General features: G+C 39.4%; 1 protein-coding gene and 1 pseudogene across 14 annotated transcripts in view; both read right to left on the bottom strand.

The window, feature by feature from the left end:
• Positions 1-20,770, bottom strand: part of LOC131689268 (voltage-gated potassium channel subunit beta-2) — a 1,724,569-nt gene that overhangs the window by 525,754 nt on the left and 1,178,045 nt on the right. For all 14 annotated transcript variants that reach the window (XM_058974245.1, XM_058974247.1, XM_058974249.1 and 11 more), the window contains one exon: positions 2,777-3,010. In XM_058974245.1, coding sequence (XP_058830228.1) covers positions 2,777-3,010 — 234 coding nt within the window. The remainder of the gene's footprint in view (positions 1-2,776; positions 3,011-20,770) is intronic.
• On the bottom strand, positions 18,824-20,308 carry LOC131689271 (large ribosomal subunit protein eL8-like; annotated as a pseudogene).

Raw genomic sequence — 20,770 nt, 5'->3', positions numbered from 1 at the left:
TTAAGGTACGAGGAATACTCATATACTAATGGAATTTTTTGAGTCTTGGGATTTTAGATGATCTATTGGTCTTCAATCGTAATCACCGCAAACCTCTTAAATAAAAACGGGTTTCGGAGAAAAAGCCATAACTCCGACAATTATTAATTTATTTTTGTAAACTTATGCTTGTTTATTTCACTGAAAAATGTACTACCAAAATATTATAAGTTTGATGTAATGAAATAATTGCTTTATTCCTTTACGTAAATTCAAACTTGCTTGACATTTTTATCATTAAAAGGTATATAACCCCTTAATCAAGAATCCCATTAAAAGAGTTTATGTCGTTAAACAAATATTCCAATATTACTTCTTTATTTTCTTGTTTAGTGCTGTGGAAGAATCAGAGAAAGAAATAACCACCACAACATTATGTATTGAATTATATATAATTATTTATTTATTTTTATATATCACATTTGTATTAAAACTGCCTTCAGGCATGCTATTTTGTATTATTTTTATGCAAGGAAAATATTTTTGGTTCATCTTCTGAATTAGAATACCTTTTCGTCTCAAATTCGCCACCAGGAATAGGCACAAAACTGTGTAATTTTTTAGTTCCAGATATTGTTTTGGCGTTATTACACAGCTCTTCGAGTTTTTCTGACATTTTGTTGTACTGTTCAGTGAATATGTAGCAGAAAATTAATTTTGTGATATTTTTATCAATTTGTTCAACTGCCCAGTTATATAACTCTCGGGGAGTTGTTATGGCACTTCCATAGTCGCGAGCAAGACTGGCTCTTTTTGCCATTCGCTTGAGAGTGCCACCAATAGCATCACAGGGTGCTTTTCCATGCGATGCTGCATTAAAATGCCATTCTGCGCTTAGCTCATACTTTGACTGGAATCTAAACAAGCTTGCGAAGTTTTTCTAATTTTTGTATTGTGCTGCTGCTCCATCAGACATAAAATAAATTTTAGAAATTTATTAGTTTTCAGAGGAACACATGAACTGCAGTCTCCAAGTCTTCCAGTCTTCTAGTCTTCCAGTCTTCCAATCTTCTAATCTTCCAGTCTTCATTCCAGTTTGTTATGAATATATACCAAATTCGTTACTGATACTTTTTGCATGTATCAGGCAACTAGCAGCTGGAAGAATGGTTTCTGAGATGATTATGACTTTCATTGGTTTAATTTTCGATAAAAATACACTGAAAAAAATTCAGTTTGGATAAGGAAAAGTTTTCTTCAAATAACTTTTTTCTTTGAAAGTGCCCAACTTAAATTTTGACTGTAGGTAGGAAACATAATTAACCATCGGGGGTGGGCGTAGCGTAGTTGGTAAATCGATTTCCTTGTACGCAGCGCACCTAGGTTCGAGTCCCGACCCCGCACATAGGGTTAGAAATTTTTCATGAGAGATTTTTCTAACCCGAAGAGGCGAATGACCTTAAGGTTAAAACCTCTATAATCGAAATAAAAAAAATTACCTATCTTAGAACAAATTTTCATCCAAATCAAAAATGGGTTTTTTTGTAAATCGACTTTAAATTTTTAAAATCGATTTTTTTCAGTGTAGGAGTCAATAAAGAATTTTTTAATATTTTTATTAAAAAATTTGACTCATTTTGTAAAAATCACTCCTACAACATTTTTTGTAGGACTTGTCATTTTTAGACTATAGCCATTTAAAAAAAAATGGTAAAAAAAGTTTGGCCCTTTCCAAAAGACAGTCTAGACCATTTTTGGAAAAAAAAAACAAAGTATGCAAAGTGGCTTTCTGTGACAAAGTCTTCATGTACAGAAAGTTTCATTAAAATCTGGGTGCTGCCAACATTTGTTCGAGTTGGCGCGAAATTCGTCTAAAATGGTGCCAAAGTCCAAAAAAGTCAATTTTAGTCAGTTTTTTTAGATTTCATCAAATCTCAATGTTTCATACATTTTAAAGTCATTTGGCATCAAAAATGCAAATTCAATTTTGAAAATTCCCCTTTGAGAATTTTTCATTTCAGTTTATATGGGAATTTGCTGTCTGGTCGCACTCTTCAACCCGTAATTCCGGAACCAGTAGTCCAATCAACAAAAAAATCAATAGCAGCCGATGGGAAGGTTGCAGTTCATTCATTTGAGACTAAGTTTGTGCAAATCGGTCCAGCCATCTCTGAGATACAGAGATGACATTTTTTTCACATACACACATACACAGACAGACATTTTCCGACCTCGACGAACTGAGTCGAATGGCATATGATATTCGGCCCTCAGGGCCGGGATTAGGTTGACGATTTTTAGAGTGATTGCATAACCTTTCTATATGAGAAAGGCAAAACTCACATCGATCGATTCGGGACGATTCGAACTTGGGGAAGGAGCAGTTAACAAACCATATCCGTGAGAAAGCCAAAGTCGTTACCGATAGCAACGAGAAACGAGATAAAGCGAGCGAATGGATGTGGACGACGAACGTGCGGATAACCAACAAGTGCTAAACGAATTGCCATGAGAAAGCCAACGTCGTCACCGATAACGACGAAAAACGAGGTAAGGTGAGCGAACGAATGGGAAAGACGAACCAGCGGACAACCAACATGTGGTCATCAATCAAGACGTAGTAGAATAGAAAGTGATAGCGTAGGGTTAAGATAACCAGAAAGTGTATAAATAGTAGTGAAATAAACGGTAGCAGTCAATCTTGTTCTGAAAGTCAAAGAGTGTGTAACTTTATTTAGTTTTTAAAAAATCCTTAAATCTTCATGAAGTTTTAACTATTTATGTCATGTCAACTAACCTGAATGAGCTTCCGATAAATCAAACAAGTTGATCCCATTATCAACGGCCAAACGTAAAATTAACTCAGCTTGCTCCTCCGAAACGCCTGGTGAGAATATTGGCCAAGTCCCGAGACCGACATTAGACACTCTGAGACCACTTTTTCCTAAGTTTTTGTATCGCAATCCAGGAGTTGTTGTTGCATTGCTACGAACCGGAAGAGCAGGATTTGATCCCAAACTTATGGAGCGTCCTATGATAAAATGAACAAATTAGAATGAGAATATTAACAAATATTATCTTAAGGGCAAGTTTTTATAAATTTTGTCACTGGTCGTATTGATGTTCTCCGATTTGAAAATTAATGAATTTTCATCGCTTGTTTGTGCATGTGTGGGATAGATTTCAGTTAAATTTAGACGTCCTTATTTTAAAGGATATATCCTTAATTTCGATGATTTTCGAAAGCGTCCTTAATTTTACTTCAACTGTTCTTAGTTTTAGTCTCAATCCATGGTATATTTGAAATTAATCAGATTAATTTTATTCAAACGAATGAAACATATATTCGCCCTTTTGGGTTGTAAATTCCTTACATACAGAAAAAAAAAGATTGGTAGAAATTGTAAGTGGACGTACGATCCAACAAAGTCAATATATTTTCTCTCAGAGTCGGCAACCGACTGGGGAGGACTCGATCAACCCGAAACTTACCCTCTTACGACGCCTATTTATCGAGAGACGTCTATGAATACACTACTGAGTCAGAATAAAAATAGGAATGCGCTTAATTTACAGATTTTTTTTCGATCCGAATCATCGATACACTGCTGTTCGTCGAACGTTAGAACCCATTGATGTACAGCAGAGAGGAAAGGGAAAGGAGCATACATGAGAATTTCGTAAAAGTGAAGAATTACCGGCTTGTAGCTGGCGTTGGACGGTTAGATCGATAATTGAGTTCGATCCTTAGATAGTAAAAATTGCAGCATTCGTATTCTGGGATGCTCACATTTAGCCATCTTGCAAATATACAAATATCTGAGGTGTTCACATTTAGCCATCTGGGTTTTTCACATTTATCTCACTTTGGGGTTTTACTTTACCCTTGCTGCTAGACATTTCGGCATTGATGCTAAAAACGACAATTCAAGTTCAATGTCTCAAACACACCGTACGAAACATTACTCCTTAATTTTCTTTATTGCTCATTGCTTAAAAACTAGCCTGCCTAAATCTAGTACTGCTTGCATTATTACCTAAGCGAGAAACGTGATTCAACGTCTACAATATTATTTACTGTTTCAACCAGTCAGGTTAAAGCTTGACGCGGAGGGGAAATTACACGCTGTCGGGCCGTGTTTATAGAATAATCAACAAAGTTCATTCCTATCCAATGAACCAGTATAACGCTGTGTTGACATAGTCATAGTCGAGAACGCTGTTATTTTATGGAGATTTCGTCTTACGTTTCATTTCTGGTTTGATTATTTTATGTTTACTTGAGAGGATAGATGACATGAATATTTTGGTTTGTAAGTCAAGTGCTGTGAAATGATTTAGGTCAGAAGTGGTTGTTTACTTGTGTAAGCATTTATTTTAATGCCGTATGCTTTGGGTTTAGTTTCAATGGGAAAGTTAATTATTTTGTGAGGTTTCGGGTTTATGATTTAATAACTATGCATGGATCGTGGGAAAGATGGGGGATTTATCAGTTAGGGTCTTGATACTATTTTTCAACTTAGTTTGTGATTTTGGTTTTTGGAATGTATGCGGTACAAGAGAATAGGGTTCGTCGCGGTGCGGTGAGACACTTTTTCCCGCAGATGCGGTGCGGGAAAGAGCTTTTACCGCACCCGCACCGCAAAAAAAATGACAAAGTGATAATTTTGATTATTCTAAATTGATAAACAGACTGATATAATGAAAGAAAATCTAGCTGTGTCCGAAATATTTCGACGCTATTATTTTTACGACATATTTTGGACTAGTTATTTTATACTTCACAAACTAACCATTTGAAATACATAAAACGCAAGATCCAAATAGAGACAAAATTTTATTAGATCATTTAAAAACAATAAATGTTTACTCTTAAATCCAATTTAAAAGTGAATCACTTCTCTCGATTTCTGTTGGAAATCAAGGATTTATGAATCGTTTTCGATGTCAATTTGGTAAACACGTGATCAAACGTGAACTTCTGCTCAAACGGGACATCACGTTTGATCAGTCGTTCGATTGAAACACAAAGTGTGTTTTAGTTTTAATGGATTTGCGTCAAGCCGGCGCTAATCTATTCCGACAAAAATTTAGTGTCGGTTTCTGATGAGGCGAAGCCGAAACACAACTGTGTAAGAAATAAGGATTTGTGCCCTCAAGTGCAAAGACTGGTTTTACCAACAAATTTTCACCCTAGTGAGAAATTTTGGTGTTCACCAAATTTTCCTCCTTAGGGTGAAATATAGCATAATGCTACATAACTTTTTTTCGCGTACTTCCATTCAAATTTACTATAATTTTCTACCAAATTGGGTCCTAATATTTTTCAGTCAAGACTATTTTGTAGCTTTTTTGAAACTTTTGTTGCCAAATACCACATAGTTTGACTCCCGTTCACTTCAATTGAAGTTTTTGCCATTGGCTCTTTGGCAAAATATTAGAGGAAAATATATTAAATGCTAGAACTTTCGAACTAGCATTTAGAAAATTACAGTTCATTCATTTTAAAGGGAGCAATATTAGTTTTTGAATGATAATACATCTGTTTCTTGAAGAATGCGGAAGTTAGAGTTTTGGGATATTTTGTCCGTAAAACCCCCAATTTTTAAAAATCATTTCTGCTGTATGCTACAAATCATACATTTTACATACGTCTCCCAACCTTTGAACGGAACGGATCGTTATATTTCACAGTGGTGTTCGGTGTGTAAATTTTAGTGAGTGAAGGTCATCCTTTGTTCGTTCGTTAGCTGCCGTTCTGCTGGTGCCGGCAGTAAATCCAGTACATTGTTTTCGCTGGTGCGGAACAATCGACGTTGTTTGCAGATAAGTTTTGCTTTATTTTTTTCCTCGCTTGCTTTCTTTCCTTTTCCCTACTTTTACTCTACCTTGTAATCAAATAATAAGACACATTCCCGTTTATATAACGCTCTGCCCTCGTGCTTAAATGGCCGAGGGCGAAATACCATCTGATGTAATCATGGAAGTCCCTGATCCCCCTAACACTCGCATTGCTCCCCGTATAAAGCAGTACTCAGAAGGTTCCTCTGGGCCATGGGTGGGAGAGAAACCGGTTAATGTATTAAAACTTTCTCGAGATCTGACTGCTAATTACCCGGCCGTAACTCAGATAACACGTGTTCGGGCAAACAAGATACGTATTCTAGTGAATCATCTCGGCCAGGCAAACGCGATTGCTTGCTGTGAGCGCTTTACGCGGGAATTTAAAGCGTACGTGCCTTGTGTGGCCTGTGAAATCGATGGGGTAGTGTCCGAACCGGGCCTGAAATGCGAAGAACTGTTGGAGCACGGGGTTGGCTGCTTTAAGGTCCCCTCACTTGAACAGATTAAGATCTTGGAATGCAAACAATTGTATACCGCAAACACCGAGGGAGGTAAGACTACCTACTCTCTATCAGGTTCGCTTCGGGTGACATTCGCCGGGTCCTCTCTTCCCAACTACATCCTCCTTGACAAGGTTCGCCTACCAGTTCGCCTGATTGTACCGCGGGTCATGAGCTGCAGCAATTGCAAGCAGTTGGGCCACACAGCTACATATTGTGGAAATAAGAAACGATGCGGCAAATGCGAAGGAGAGCATGAGGATGACTCTTGCGACAAAGAAACTGAAAAGTGTATTTGCTGCGGGGGCCTTTCACATGCTCTTAAATCATGCCCTGCGTACAAGCAGCGCGGGGATAAAATTAAGCGCTCCCTTAAGGAACGCTCAAGGCGTTCTTATGCAGAAATGCTAAAGAATGCTTCGCCATCTGTCCTGTCGAAAATCCCTATGCTGGTTTGGCTAACGTTGAGCAAGAATCTGACGACCCACGAGAGGGAACATCTTTGGTTAACCCAGGGGAATCCAGGAAGAGGAGAAATCCAGCCTTCCCTAGATTGCCTCGTAAGGGTGCCAAGGTGTCGTCCACTCAGAGTGCGCCAACTACAATCAATAAATCCAACGGAAGTGATGCACAAAAGCCGAAGCAATTTGCTCCAGGACTTGGAAATATTAATTCTATCAAGGAGTACCCACCACTTCCAGGGACACCAAAAACCCGAAGTGTCCCCTTTTTTCAAACAGATACTCAGTCCAGTAGCGGACTAATGAAATTTTCTGACATAGTGGACTTAATTTTCACAGCTTTCAATGTTACTGTTCCTCTTAAAAGCCTTCTGATACGTTTTCTCCCTATAGTGCAAATATTTTTGAAGCAGTTGACTACTAAATGGCCCCTCCTTGCAGCGATCGTATCCTTCGATGGCTAAGTCATCGAACGAGGTCACCGATTCGATCACTGTTCTACAGTGGAACAGCAGAAGTATCCTCCCGAAAATCGATTCCTTTAAATTTTTACTAAATAGTTTAAAATGTGATGCTTTCGCATTATGTGAAACTTGGTTAACTTCCGATATAAATCTCAACTTCCACGACTTTAATATAATTCGTCTGGATCGAGAACACCCCTATGGAGGAGTACTTTTGGGGATCAAAAAGTGCTATTCTTTCAATCGAATTCGACACCAGGCATTGAAATTGTCGCTTGCCAAGTTTTAATCAAAGGTAAAGACCTTTACATTGCTTCCATCTACATTCCTCCTAGAGCCTCGGTAGGGCACCGAACGCTTTGTAATATCACGGAATCCTTACCGGCACCGCGGCTAGTTCTGGGAGACTTTAACTCGCACGGTACGGTATGGGGCTGTCTTCATGATGATAATAGATCAACATTAATCCAAGATCTTTGCGATAATTTCAACATGACCATCTTAAACACGGGAGAAATAACGCGGATTCCTACACCACCAGCACGCGCAAGCGCGTTGGATTTATCGCTATGCTCGACATCGCTACAGTTAGATTGCAGGTGGAAGGAGGGATCCCCACGGTAGCGATCATTTGCCTATCGTGATTTCAATTGCTAACGGTTCAAGACCATCGGAAACAATCAATGTATCGTATGACCTCACACGGAACATTGATTGGAAGAGTTACGCGACCGCGATATCCGTTAAAATCGAATCCACTCAAGAACTTCCTCCGGAGGAAGAGTACAGGTTTTTGGCTGGCTTGATTCTCGACAGTGCGAATCAAGCTCAGACTAAACCAGTACCCAGCGCGAATACCCATGGACGGTCTCCCACTCTGTGGTGGGATAAAGAGTGCTCAGAGCTGTACGCGGAAAAGTCCACTGCATATAAGGCCTTCCGGGAAGACGGGTTACCCGCTAGCTATCTACAGTACGCGTCGTTAGAAAGGCGAATGAAGAGTCTAATGAAAGCCAAAAAACGCAGCTATTGGCGCCGGTTCGTCGACGGGTTAACGAGAGAAACAGCGATGAGCACTCTTTGCGGTACGGCTCGACATATGCGTAACCGTAATAGTACCAACGAGAACGTGGAATATTCAAACCGTTGGATATTCGCTTTCGCCAAGAAGATCTGTCCGGACTCTGTCCCGGTACAGAAAACGTGCCACGCCGCGTCTCCTCACGATACCGCGAACGAAACACCGTTTTCGATGGTGGAGTTCTCACTTGCTCTCTTATCGTGCAACAATGGCGCCCCAGGGTTAGATAGAATCAAATTCAATTTGCTGAAGAATCTGCCTGACACTGCAAAAAGGCGCTTGTTGAATTTATTTAACAAGTTTCTTGAGGGTAACATTGTCCCTTATGAATGGAGGCAAGTGAAGGTCATCGCCATCCAAAAACCAGGAAAACCAGCCTCCGACCACAACTCGTATCGGCCGATTGCAATGCTGTCCTGTATTCGGAAGTTGTTCGAAAAAATGATCTTGTTTCGCCTCGACAATTGGGTTGAAGCAAATGGCTTACTGTCAGATACACAATTTGGCTTCCGCAAAGGCAAAGGGACGAACGATTGCCTTGTGTTGCTTTCTACAGAAATCCAAATGGCCTATGCTAACAAAGAGCAGATGGCATCAGTCTTCTTGGATATTAAGGGGGCTTTTGACTCAGTTTCTATCAACATTCTGTCAGAGAAGCTGCACCAGCATGGTCTTTCACCAATTTTAAATAACTTTTTGCTAAACCTGTTGTCTGAAAAGCACATGCACTTTTCGCATGGCGATTTAACAACATCGCGATTTAGCTACATGGGTCTCCCCAAGGCTCATGTCTAAGTCCCCTGCTCTACAATTTTTACGTGAATGACATTGACGATTGTCTTGCCAATTCATGCACGCTAAGGCAACTTGCAGACGACGGGGTGGTCTCTGTTACAGGGCCCAAAGCTGCCGACTTGCAAGGACCATTACAAAATACCTTGGACAATTTGTCTGCTTGGGCTCTTCAGCAGGGTATTGAGTTCTCCACGGAGAAAACTGAGTTGGTTGGTTTTTCTAGAAAGCGTGAGCCGGCGCAACTCCAGCTTTTATTAATGGGTGCAACGATCAACCAGGTTTTCACATTTAAATATCTCGGGGTCTGGTTCGACTCTAAAGGTACCTGGAGATGTCACATTAGGTATCTGAAACAGAAATGCCAACAAAGGATCAATTTTCTCCGAACAGTAACTGGAACATGGTGGGGTGCTCACCCAGGAGACCTGATCAGGTTGTGCCAAACAACGATATTGTCGGTGATGGAGTACGGGTGTTTCTGTTTCCGCTCCGCTGCGAACATACACTTCATCAAACTGGAGAGAATCCAGTATCGTTGCTTGCGCATTGCCTTGGGTTGCATGCACTCAACCCATACGATGAGTCTCGAAGTGCTGGCGGGCGTTCTTCCGCTAAAAAATCGATTTTGGGAACTCTCATATCGATTGCTCAACCGATGCGACATTCTGAACCCGTTGGTGATTGAAAACTTCGAGAGGCTCGTCGAGCTTAATTCTCAAACCCGTTTTATGTCCTTGTACTTCGACTACATGGCACAGAGCATCAATCCTTCTTCGTACAATCCCAACCGTATCCGTTACCTAGATACTTCTGATTCTACTGTATTCTTCGACACATCCATGAAGGAAGAGATTCGTGGAATCCCGGACCATATACGCCCGCAGGTGATCCCCAATACATTTTATAATAAATTCCGAGAAGTCGACTGCGACAAAATGTTTTACACTGACGAATCAAATCTCAATGGGTCCACTGGCTTCGGTATCTTCAACAATACTATCACCGCTTCATTCAAGCTCAATGATCCCGCTTCAGTTTACGTCGCAGAGTTAGCTGCAATTCAGTACACCCTTGGGATCATCGACACTCTGCCCACAGATCACTACTTCATCGTTTCGGACAGCCTCAGCTCTTTCGAGGCTCTTCGTGCGGTGAAGCCTAAAAAGCAATTCCCGTATTTTCTGGGGAAGATACAGGAGTCCTTGTGTACGTTATCTGAAAAATCTTATCAGATTACCTTTGTTTGGGTCCCCTCTCATTGTTCTATCCCGGGCAATGAAAAGGCCGACTCATTAGCAAAGGTGGGCGCATTAAATGGTGACATATACGAAAGACCAATCTGCTTCAACGAATTTTTTAGTATTTGTCGTCAGAGGACGCTCAACAGTTGGCAAACCTCGTGGAGCAATGGGGAACTTGGACGATGGCTACATTCGATTATCCCAAAGGTATTAACGAAGCCTTGGTTCGGGGGGATGGATGTGGGTCGGGATTTTATTCGTGTAATGTCCCGACTTATGTCCAATCACTACACCATGGATGCGCATTTGCGGCGTATTGGGCTTGCGGAGAGTAGTCTGTGCGCTTGTGACGAGGGCTATCACGACATCGAACACGTTGTCTGGGTATGCGCCGGGTATTGTGACGCCAGGTCTCAGTTAAAGGAATCCCTTCGGGCCCGAGGTAGACCACCCAATGTACCAGTCCGAGATATGCTGGCAACTCGTGATTTCCCCTATATGTCCCTTATTTATACCTTCATAAAAACGATAAATATCCCAATTTAGCCCCTCTCTTTTATTTCTCGTTTTTAGAGTTTCCTCCTGCCTTGTGGAACCGATCAGCTCCAGAGTGCCACTATGTAACCACCGTCGCCCTTACCACTACGCCTGCATAGAAGGAAACTGAAGCGAGAGCGACTCGAGGTCCGATGACTTTTGAAGGATTCCCCGCGGGTCCGAAGAATACCATCCGCCAATCCGGTACTCGACGACTTACTAGACTGAGGCGCAAATTTGCTTCGCTGATCCCCCTCCCCCCCGAGCGAAAGTTGCAAGTTTTGCTCTTCTTTCCCTGTCTCTCCCCTGTCCTTGATACAACTGCTGCTACACTGATGCGGAAATAAGCCACCCTCTGAATATCTGGACCAAACATAAGTTTTAGTTAAAAAATTCAAATTAGTATTCTGTATTCCTAGTTTTAAGATAGCTATAATTTTTACTCTTTATTGAAACTCTTGTCCTCCATCTTGTAAATAGAATCCCTAGTTTTAAGATTTCTGTGAAATTTCTCATAAATATTTGTTCCCCCTTTTGTGTACTAAACTATATTGTTAGTTTTAAGATAGCCGTAAAATATTTCGTGAAATACTATTACTCCCCATCTTGTATATCAAAGTGAATCCCTTGTTTTAAATTTTTTCATAAAAAAATCTTTTGGCCCTCTCTTGTATATTGAATCTTATTTCTAGTCTTAAGATAGCTGTAAACTTTCTTTTCCTTTGTAAAAAAAATATTTCAACATTGTAACCTCCTAGTTTTAAGATATCCAAAATGTAAAAGCAAAAGTATTTGGCACCGCCAAGCTAACGTATTTGTGCCTATCAAATAAACGAAATGAATAAAAAAAAATCATACATTTTTTGCAGTTTTTCTAATGTTCAATAATTCTGTGCCGGTTGAGATCGGACTCCTGATTAGATGTAATGTATAGGCAATTTTTTTTTTCGTCAAATATGGCGTCGTTCTTATTAATGAAATACAATATGTTTTTATTTCACTGTATTGGAATATATGCGCTACTATATAGAAGTACTGGTATTTCGATTTTAATTTGTTTTTTGGTGAAATTCCGTTAAGAATGAAACGTGGTTTACTACGTAAATGCGAAAATCATCCATTTCATTTTCATAAGTCAAAAACATTGAAAATATGAAAATTTAAAAAAAAAAATAGTTAGCTCCTCTTTGGTGTGTTTGCTTACTTTATTTTTCTTGTATAATTCACATTTTTGAACGATTTTTTTAATGGAAATTTTCATATTATTCCATATGTAATTTTCTCTTAATTTTAGGTACAATCTGTGTTGTCCTATGTGACCTCCTGTGGGTGTTTCATGATGCGCTTTTATTATTTCTTTAATCTCACCAGATTCACTAATGAATGTCTCTGTCGGGTTGTTTGTTGTGTAGATAGAAATTTGATCAGATTTACTATCGTCTTCGTTGTTGAATTTGTCCTTTTTAATGTACTTATGTACAGTTTTATTTACATTATTATGGAAGTTCTTATTGTTATTTGTATTATAGTTATTATGTTTTTTATCATCATTGTTACTATTATTTATTTTATTTTTATTAATTTCTTTAGTTATGGATCTCGTATTAACAACAAATGTATTCATCCTTTTTAAATCATCTGATGTTATCGATATGCGTGATAATGCATCAGGGGTTACATTTGATTTTCCAGTTATGTATTCTATAGTAAAATTAAATTCTTCTAAATCTAGTCTCATACGTAGGGTTTTTCATATTAAACAAAAACACTAATGGTCTGTGGTCTGTACGAACAATGAATTTTCATCCGTATAAATAAGGTTTGAAATAGTTGATGCCCAATGTATTGCTGTAAGTTCTTTTAGGATTGTGGATTTGTTACGTTCACCAGGTGTGAAACTTTTGCTGGCGAAATTTTGTGACAATACTGCTCCTGATCCAACATGTGAAGCATCGGTTGTCAAAGTGAAATGAGTTGAAAAATCTGGATATTGTAGTAATACTGGAGACATTAATTGCGATTTTAATAAAGTAAAGGAATTTTGACATTGGTTTGTCCAAATAAATGGTTGTTTTTTCTTTAATATTTGGTTTAATGGGTGAGCTGTGGTTGCAAAATTTGGTACAAACTTTCTATAATAATTACAGAAAGTAACAAAACGTCTTACTTCGTCTGCGTTTTGTGGTATCGGGTAATTTTTGATGGTTTCATATTTTGAACTGTCTGGTAAAATACCTTTATCATTTATTTTATGACCAAGATAAGTTACTTCGGTGTTGAAAAATTTACATTTATCTACATTAAGTTTTAGATTATACTGCCTTAATCTTGAAAATACTTTGTCTAAATTTGTTAAATGGTGTTGTAATGAACATCCTACTACTATTATATCGTCAATGTAGACAAATGCGTGTTCTTGATTTCTTTGGGACTAGTAGTATTGGGTTATTATAAGGTGAAATTGATGGTTCAATAATTTTATCATTTTTCATTTTCTTAATTTGTGCTTCAATTTCATCTCTCTGGGAGTGTATTGTCTTGTAGTTGGGTGTATATACTGGTACTTTATCTTCAGTATTAATGCTTTGTGTATAAAAATTATTAACTGTTATTGGTTCATCTTTCAAACAGAATATGTCTGAATACTTTATAATCAAATTTCTTAATTTCTCTCTTGTGTACTCTGGTACTTCATTTAAATTAATTTGCTTTAAAATTTTTCGATTTCTTACACTATCATTTACAGTCTCATTTTCAGTCGCTACAGCTGTATAATTTCTTAACGGTTCCATAATTAGTTTAATGTCCATTTTTTAAAGTTATTGGTAAATTTGTTGTATTCATTACTTTTACAAAAGGTTTTTCAGGAGATATTTCCACAGAAAACTCCCGGTTTGATTTCTTGTGAAAGTAGTACCATATCCTCTTTGATGTTAATATTGTCAACTCGTCTGTAAACTTCGCATCGATGAGGAATCACGTAGCTTTCGTCAACTGATTCATGAATAGTTAGCGAAATTTGCATATTGTTGACATTGAAATTTAGAAGCCAACATTCATAATCGATGTGACATTTGTGTGTGATGAGGAAATCTCGACCTTAAATGCCATCGGTTAGAATAGGAAAATTTTGGTCAACTAAATGAAAGGTTTGTTTTGTTATATTATTTCCAAATTGTAATATTGTTTCTGTGTTTGCTAGAGTTTCAATTTCTCCCTCCGTAATGCCTGTTAATTTAATTTTCTTCGTAGAATCTATAGGTTGATTTAATACTACTTTATTTAATTTGAAAACTGAAATATCAGCTCCCGAATCGACAATAAATGTGCACTTGCTTTGTGCCATCAGTACATCAATGTAAACAAAATTTGTAGCTGACACATTCATTGTTAATACTTTACCCCTAAAAAATTGTCGGTAACTTGATCGTTTTCAAGTTCATTGGGTCTATACGGTACTAATGCCGTTGTGGTTTGTTGTCGGTCGTTTATGTTTATTTGTTCGTTAGGTTTCAATTGCTGACCTTGTGGGCCATTCGTTAGCTCTTGGTTTAGTAAATATACATTTCCATTTCGCGGCCAACGCATGTGTTGGTTCGATTGGATGGTTTGATAATAATTTCCGCGGCCTCTACCTCGGTGTGTATAATTGTTACTGGGCTGTCTTGTTTGGCTATTATGATTGTTATTATAATTATAATTGTTTGGTTGTCTTGGTGCTTGATTATACCGTTGGACTGCAAAATTTCTATTCTGGAAATTTTGTCCTCCTCCTCTGTTGTAACATGGTCACATTTTGAGCTTTTGTAAATATATTTCATATTATTTTCTTCATATTTTTGCATTATTATTTTCTATTCTTGCATGTTTTCTTGTTCATACGCATAATATTTCGAAAGTGTATACCAGTTCACATAGCACAGTTACAAATGAAACAAACTTCCAAAAACCCAATGAACCCCTTCATGGGTAATGAACACTAAACGCACGCATACAAATAATCCCGTTCATGCACATGAACTGACAAATTTCATCCGCTCTTTCTATTGCGTGAATGCGTAGACATTAGCGGGAGGTTTGGGGTAAGCGCCCAATTGCTTTACCATAGGTTCTCTACAGTCTGGCAAGAGTTAACCGGCGAGGGGAATCTTTGTAATTATATACAGATGCGCGTCGAAACGCAATGGTTTGATCTGGGTGGCTTGAGAGTGAGAGAGATGTAGGATTGAATCAGCAAAGAATTGAACTCTGGGAGAATACGGTTTTTGGTAAAGGTCGTTATCCTGTTTCGGCTTGATAACGTACTTCCGGTTAGAAAACCCGAAAATTAACACTCGCCGTATATCTGAGGACCTATCGCAGTTTCCATTCCAATTTGTCCTGGATCGTGGAAGAAGATAGAAGTGCGAGTGATTAGTTGTTTCGCGGTGTGATTGTCAAGGTAAAACTTTGTTAGAGTCCTTTTAGCCGAGTTAATTAGTTGAAAATCCTTTCCTTCCCCTTAGCGAACGTAGGTATTAAAGCTAAAGCTCTTGTGTGGGAAACGTATGCGAGTGTTTAGTAAAAAGCAAAGTAAATATGATAAATGTGTGCTAATATCGGCATAGGCCTAAACCAGCGTCGAACAACCGTTCGACGGCTTTTTATTTGATAGTTTTCGTCGCCGGTGAATTTTCCGCCGACTAGCATTTTCCGGACCGTTGTCGACCGACCGAAGCGGTTCTAGCGACACATAAGCCAAAGCTCGGCTCGCTGCGAAACCGTCACCGAACACATCCACGTGTATCCTGGTTAAGGAACGCGACCCTCCAGTCGGAAGAGGACCACCGTTACTTTGCCGGCCCACTAGAGCGCAGACCAGCCGTTGATTTCTTGCGCCGCCGCCATCGCGTGGAACCGGGCAAAACTCACCACGTGGCGAATATAATCGACCAGCCGTTCGTCACGCCGTAGCATCTATACTGCCGACAGCATAGAAACGCTCCCGCAACCGTAAGCAAAGCCGTATAAATGAGTGAGTAGAAAACTTTTGACATGCGCATGATCGAACTTAGGCCATAAGTTTATAGCACGAAGCTTTTTGAGTAGGTAGTTCTTGGGCGATAAATGTCGCTAGACCTAGAACCGCACACGTAGGTAGCAAGTTGTAAGGGGGAAAGGAAAGTGAAGAATGAAAAGATGAACCTAGGTTAAGAATGGAAAAAAGCGAAGATATCATGCAACTGGTAATAAAAAGTGATGTGGATAGTTTGTGTCTGCCTGTATGATAATGTATTTTTGTAATCAGTTTTCCCCCGTACTAGTTGACTCGGTGTAATAGGAGTTTCACGTCGTTCGTTCAGTAGTTCTAGTTGTTTTTTCTGTTTTTTTACTCCAAGTCCTGGGTTGCGTGGGAATCTCAACCCCCTCTACTACCACTTCTGAAGCGTTACGCGTCAATTTGTATTTGGGAATCGTGCCTGTGATGAGACGCGTGAGTGATGGTAATTTCTTAACTGGCTGAACGACGGGATTTTCCTAGTTTTCTTTTCAGCGCTATTTGGTCCGAGTCGAAGTCACTGGATGGTTATCCAGGTCTGCCAAATCGTCCATTGATATTTTCGGGTTTACGAGAATCCGCCCTGAGGTTTAGACTCTTGCCGGGCAAATAAAACGTGACAAGCGGTCCTTTGCGGAGGTGGCGCATAAATCGCTTGTTTGAGTTCCCTGGGGAGCAATTTCGCAGACCAGAACCGCTAGTGCGTCTGGCACGCGCTACAAATTGGCGCCCAACGTACATTTGGGGTACATTTTTTGCAAGTTGGACGCGCCACAGATTGGCGCCCAACGAATAAGGGAAATTTTTCTGTCGTACGCGACACATTTCGCCAAACATTTTAAAAGGGTTTTCGGGTTAAATAGAAAGCAACTCGTTAGATTCGTTATCATTTATTTGCATATGCGTATAGTGTGTGTGTGGTTTCACCACAATTAGGTATATAATTAATTATTTTTTTGCATTTATTTACATTTACTTATATTTATTTTTCTACTTATTTATTTCATTCTTCTGTAAAAATTCTTTATATTATTATTATATATTGTGGTTATTTGGGCTATTTCTAATTTACTTTACGATTAATGAACATAAACGTTATTGCGTAGAACAAATTTTTTCGAGTCAGTGTTACATCACCAAATTTGGCGAAGGACAATGAAGTTCCCACATGCGGATCATTTAACAAACGAAGAAGTAGACTATGAGCTGCTTTTGTGAAATCGATTGGGGGATAGGCAAAAGGACATGCAGTCAAAATTAAGGCTGCTACGCCGATTGTTTTTAGAGGATCGGAAAGAAGGTACACAGTATCGGTCCCCTTACAAGTTTGAACAGGAACTCGACGTCGTTAGAAATAGAGTAGGTCAGATTGAGATGGCATTACAGGATGGAACAAACATGAAATTAGTATCACGTTTAAGACACTACCTTCTTAGAGTTGAGAGGGGAGAATCCACTAATGAGGGTGGGGAGATAGCTCGTCGAGCATTACTGAAATCGATCCCAGAGATGATTCAGAAGGCTTCCGTTGGATTGTTGATCGCGGAAGAAGAAAACGAAGAAAGCGAAGGCGAAGAAGAAGCTTTCGGGTTCGGCGACTCACAGTCGAGACAACGACACGACTAGACACTAGCATTCCGAAACTGTATCGTAAATCGGACTACCCCTCAGTAACTCAGGTAACTGGTACTGTCTAATATGACATTTGGTTGGAAAATGTATGAAACCTGCAACACTGAATAATCTGTTATTTTTTCCAAACAACCTTCCGTGGCAACCCCTGGTTACGATGTAAAAAATTATTTGTTTACAAAATCGTTATAAGTTAAATTTTTTCGGATAAATATTTTGTGTAGCGATTAGAGTAATTTATCATTTGATTGCTTTTTGTAATGTTGTGACTACATTGCTAATTCAAAGGCAACTATCAGTAAGCGGAAGGAAGTTCAAAAGCTAGCGCTATGGATGATTATGCAGATGCATTAAAGTGCGATTTCATCGAGAGTGGCTTCATCGAAAAGCAGCAAATCTACAGAAAGGCATCCCAAAGAAGAAGTTGCCGGCCTGGAGCAAGCATTCAGCGAACTGGACATAGCTAAATCAAAGTGACACACTGGTTTCTAACTCCGAATTTAACGCGCACCATTGCCAAATATATATTCCCTAGTTTCTTTGCTTAAAGTGCTGATGTAGCCCTTTCGTTAACACGTATCTGAGGTGATGCTATGCAGATATAACCTGTCCTTATAGCACGACAACATGGATTTTTAGTAGCTGTATATTGCATTATTGAATGTACCAATCTGCATTTCTGTTCCAAGTGAAACATTCTCTAGAGCAGTGATTCTTAACCTGGGGTCCTCGGATCTCTAGGTGGCTGCAAAGAAAAATATATTTTCCGAGTGCATAATGAAATTTAAAGTCTTGGTACCTAACAAACTGAAAATAATATTTTGATAGCACGCGTAATCGATGTTTATCCGTGGGGGTTCGCAGCAACTCAGGCTGATTTCTAAGAGGTCCGTCGTACAAAAAAGTTTAAGAACCGCTGCTCTAGAGAACCAATAGTTTTTATAGCATTATTCCAACTCATCGCTAAGTGCAGTGAACACTAGAAATGCTCGGAGCTGACATCTCCGTGCAGTTTCTGATGGCGTTTTTCTTGACCATATGTTTTGACAGCAGTTGGAGTTAAAACCTGACTCAGTTTTGCTTCATGCAAAAACGACATGAGTGAACAAAAAGCCATTTTTTATAAAAATTACATACACCGTGAACAATATATCTATTCGTTATACGAGCAGCAATTTGCATACACACACGGTTATTTAAATTCAACACTTGAAACATAAAACAGTAATCCAATATACAAATATCAATAATTAAATGATTGTGTCAGAATGTAATTATTTGCGCGGCAAAGGCACGTAGAGATGAAGGTTAATAAAATTTATGGAAAAAAACATGAAATGAAACGTTTAAGTATTTTTATCCTGAATTTCTTTAAAAATAACCGCTGACGAGTTACTTAACTCGCCATTATCACTCGATTAGTCTCCGAATATTTCTTTAATTCCCGTTTCATGATCCAAGGTACTTGAGGCAGCGAGCGCCGAATAACTTGCATTCGTTTTTATCATCAACGGACGATAGTTTCCCTGCCCTTCTTTCTGATGCTTTTGAGTGTGACCTTTGAAATGCAGTATCAGAAATAACATATCACAGACAACGCACAAAAACTATCTTACGTTTATCTTTTCCAGATTTTATTCTCTCTTAACCACAGCTGATTCTTCCGCGAATGAAAGAAATCAGCCTTACACAATATTATGTAGGACCTAAGCATACATTGTATCGACACATCCATCAAACTATTGAGCTTAAAGCGTCTTCTGCGTCAATTCACGCGCCTTGGCCCTCTTGAGCTTGGCGATGCGAGCCATACTCTTCGGACCAAGCAGACCACCTCCCCAGTGCTTGCGAATTTCCTCATAGCGATCGTTGAAGTTAGTCTTAATGGTTTCCACCAGTTTGGACAGATTGGCCCGGTCCGAATTGTCAACCTGATAAGTGCAATGCAGGTACAGGTCTTGCGATACACTAGTGTTCCCAAACGAGATTTGCTCTTGATAATACAGTATGGGATTCCCATCTTGCGGCACAGATCGGGCAGATAGATGACCAACTTAATTGGGTCCACATCATGAGCGAAAACAACCAGCTGAGCTTTCTTCTGCTCTACTATTTTCACCACGGTGTTAGCACCCTGGCGCAGCTGATTGTCCTTCTTCGCCGGTGTTTCAGGCTTGCCGGCAGTCGTTGCCTCGGCCTTAGCCTTCAGGCGCTGGATTTTAGCGATCGGATTTTCCGGATGATACTATTCCAACAGATTGAACAACTGCTGAGCGGTATGTTTATCCAAAGCCTGCGAGAACTGGTTAATCGATGGCGGAATCATCAGGCGCTTTTGTAGAACTGCCTTATGTCGCTGAATGCGAATGTATTTCGGCCAACGGACAAACCGGGCAGATCACGCTTTGGCTGCACATTCTGACCGATGCCGAAGTTCTTGACGCGTTTCTCAAACAGCGGATTAACCACTTTCTTAACCTCAACCTTTTTGACGGCCAGAGGAGCAGCGGCAACTTTCTTGCCCGCTACCTTCTTCTTGGATGGCTTCTTATTCACCATTTTCGGTGGTGTCAAAACGAACTATGGTTGCTATCCGGTGTGCAAACGAACATGAGCTCTAAGGGCTTTTGCCAGTCTTTCTGTCACGAGATTGTGCAAAAGATGTATGGCAAACCTATTCCGAAACATTCAAATTAGACAATAATCTGTGCAATTTATTTGGTTCTATACTAACCTCACAGTTATATGGTTTGCGTTTCAAGTGATTCCCATTTATGTTCAGCCCCCTTAAAGGTACTTCCACACTCTTCATAAACGTGCTTTCGTTCTTCATATAGTGTATTTTCATATGCGTTGTTAGCGAAGAAGTTAATCAGAAAGATTTACTACACAATTTACATCCGTACGGCATCAGTTTGTGCAATGATGTAGGGTGAATTTCCTTAACATCATTGACCTGTGACGGTTGTTCTGCTTCTAGTTTCAATGAATCACCAAATTCTTCCTGGCTAAGATGTAATTTTAAATTGTGATTTGTGAGTTAATGTGATGAACTGAAGGTTGTTTTACAAGGCTCACATCGTTGCAACCGGTCAATGGCATGCCCTTTCAAATGCGTCAGCAACGAGATACGCTGAATAAAACTCTTGCCATATTGAAACGTGCGAATGTTTTTGTTTGGCCAAATGCAGAATGTAA

Source organism: Topomyia yanbarensis, chromosome 3 (genome assembly GCF_030247195.1).
Source record: "Topomyia yanbarensis strain Yona2022 chromosome 3, ASM3024719v1, whole genome shotgun sequence".
Taxonomy (NCBI): Eukaryota; Metazoa; Arthropoda; class Insecta; order Diptera; family Culicidae; genus Topomyia; species Topomyia yanbarensis.
Note: the sequence above shows the minus strand (reverse complement) of the source record. Positions and strands in the feature narration are given on the sequence as shown.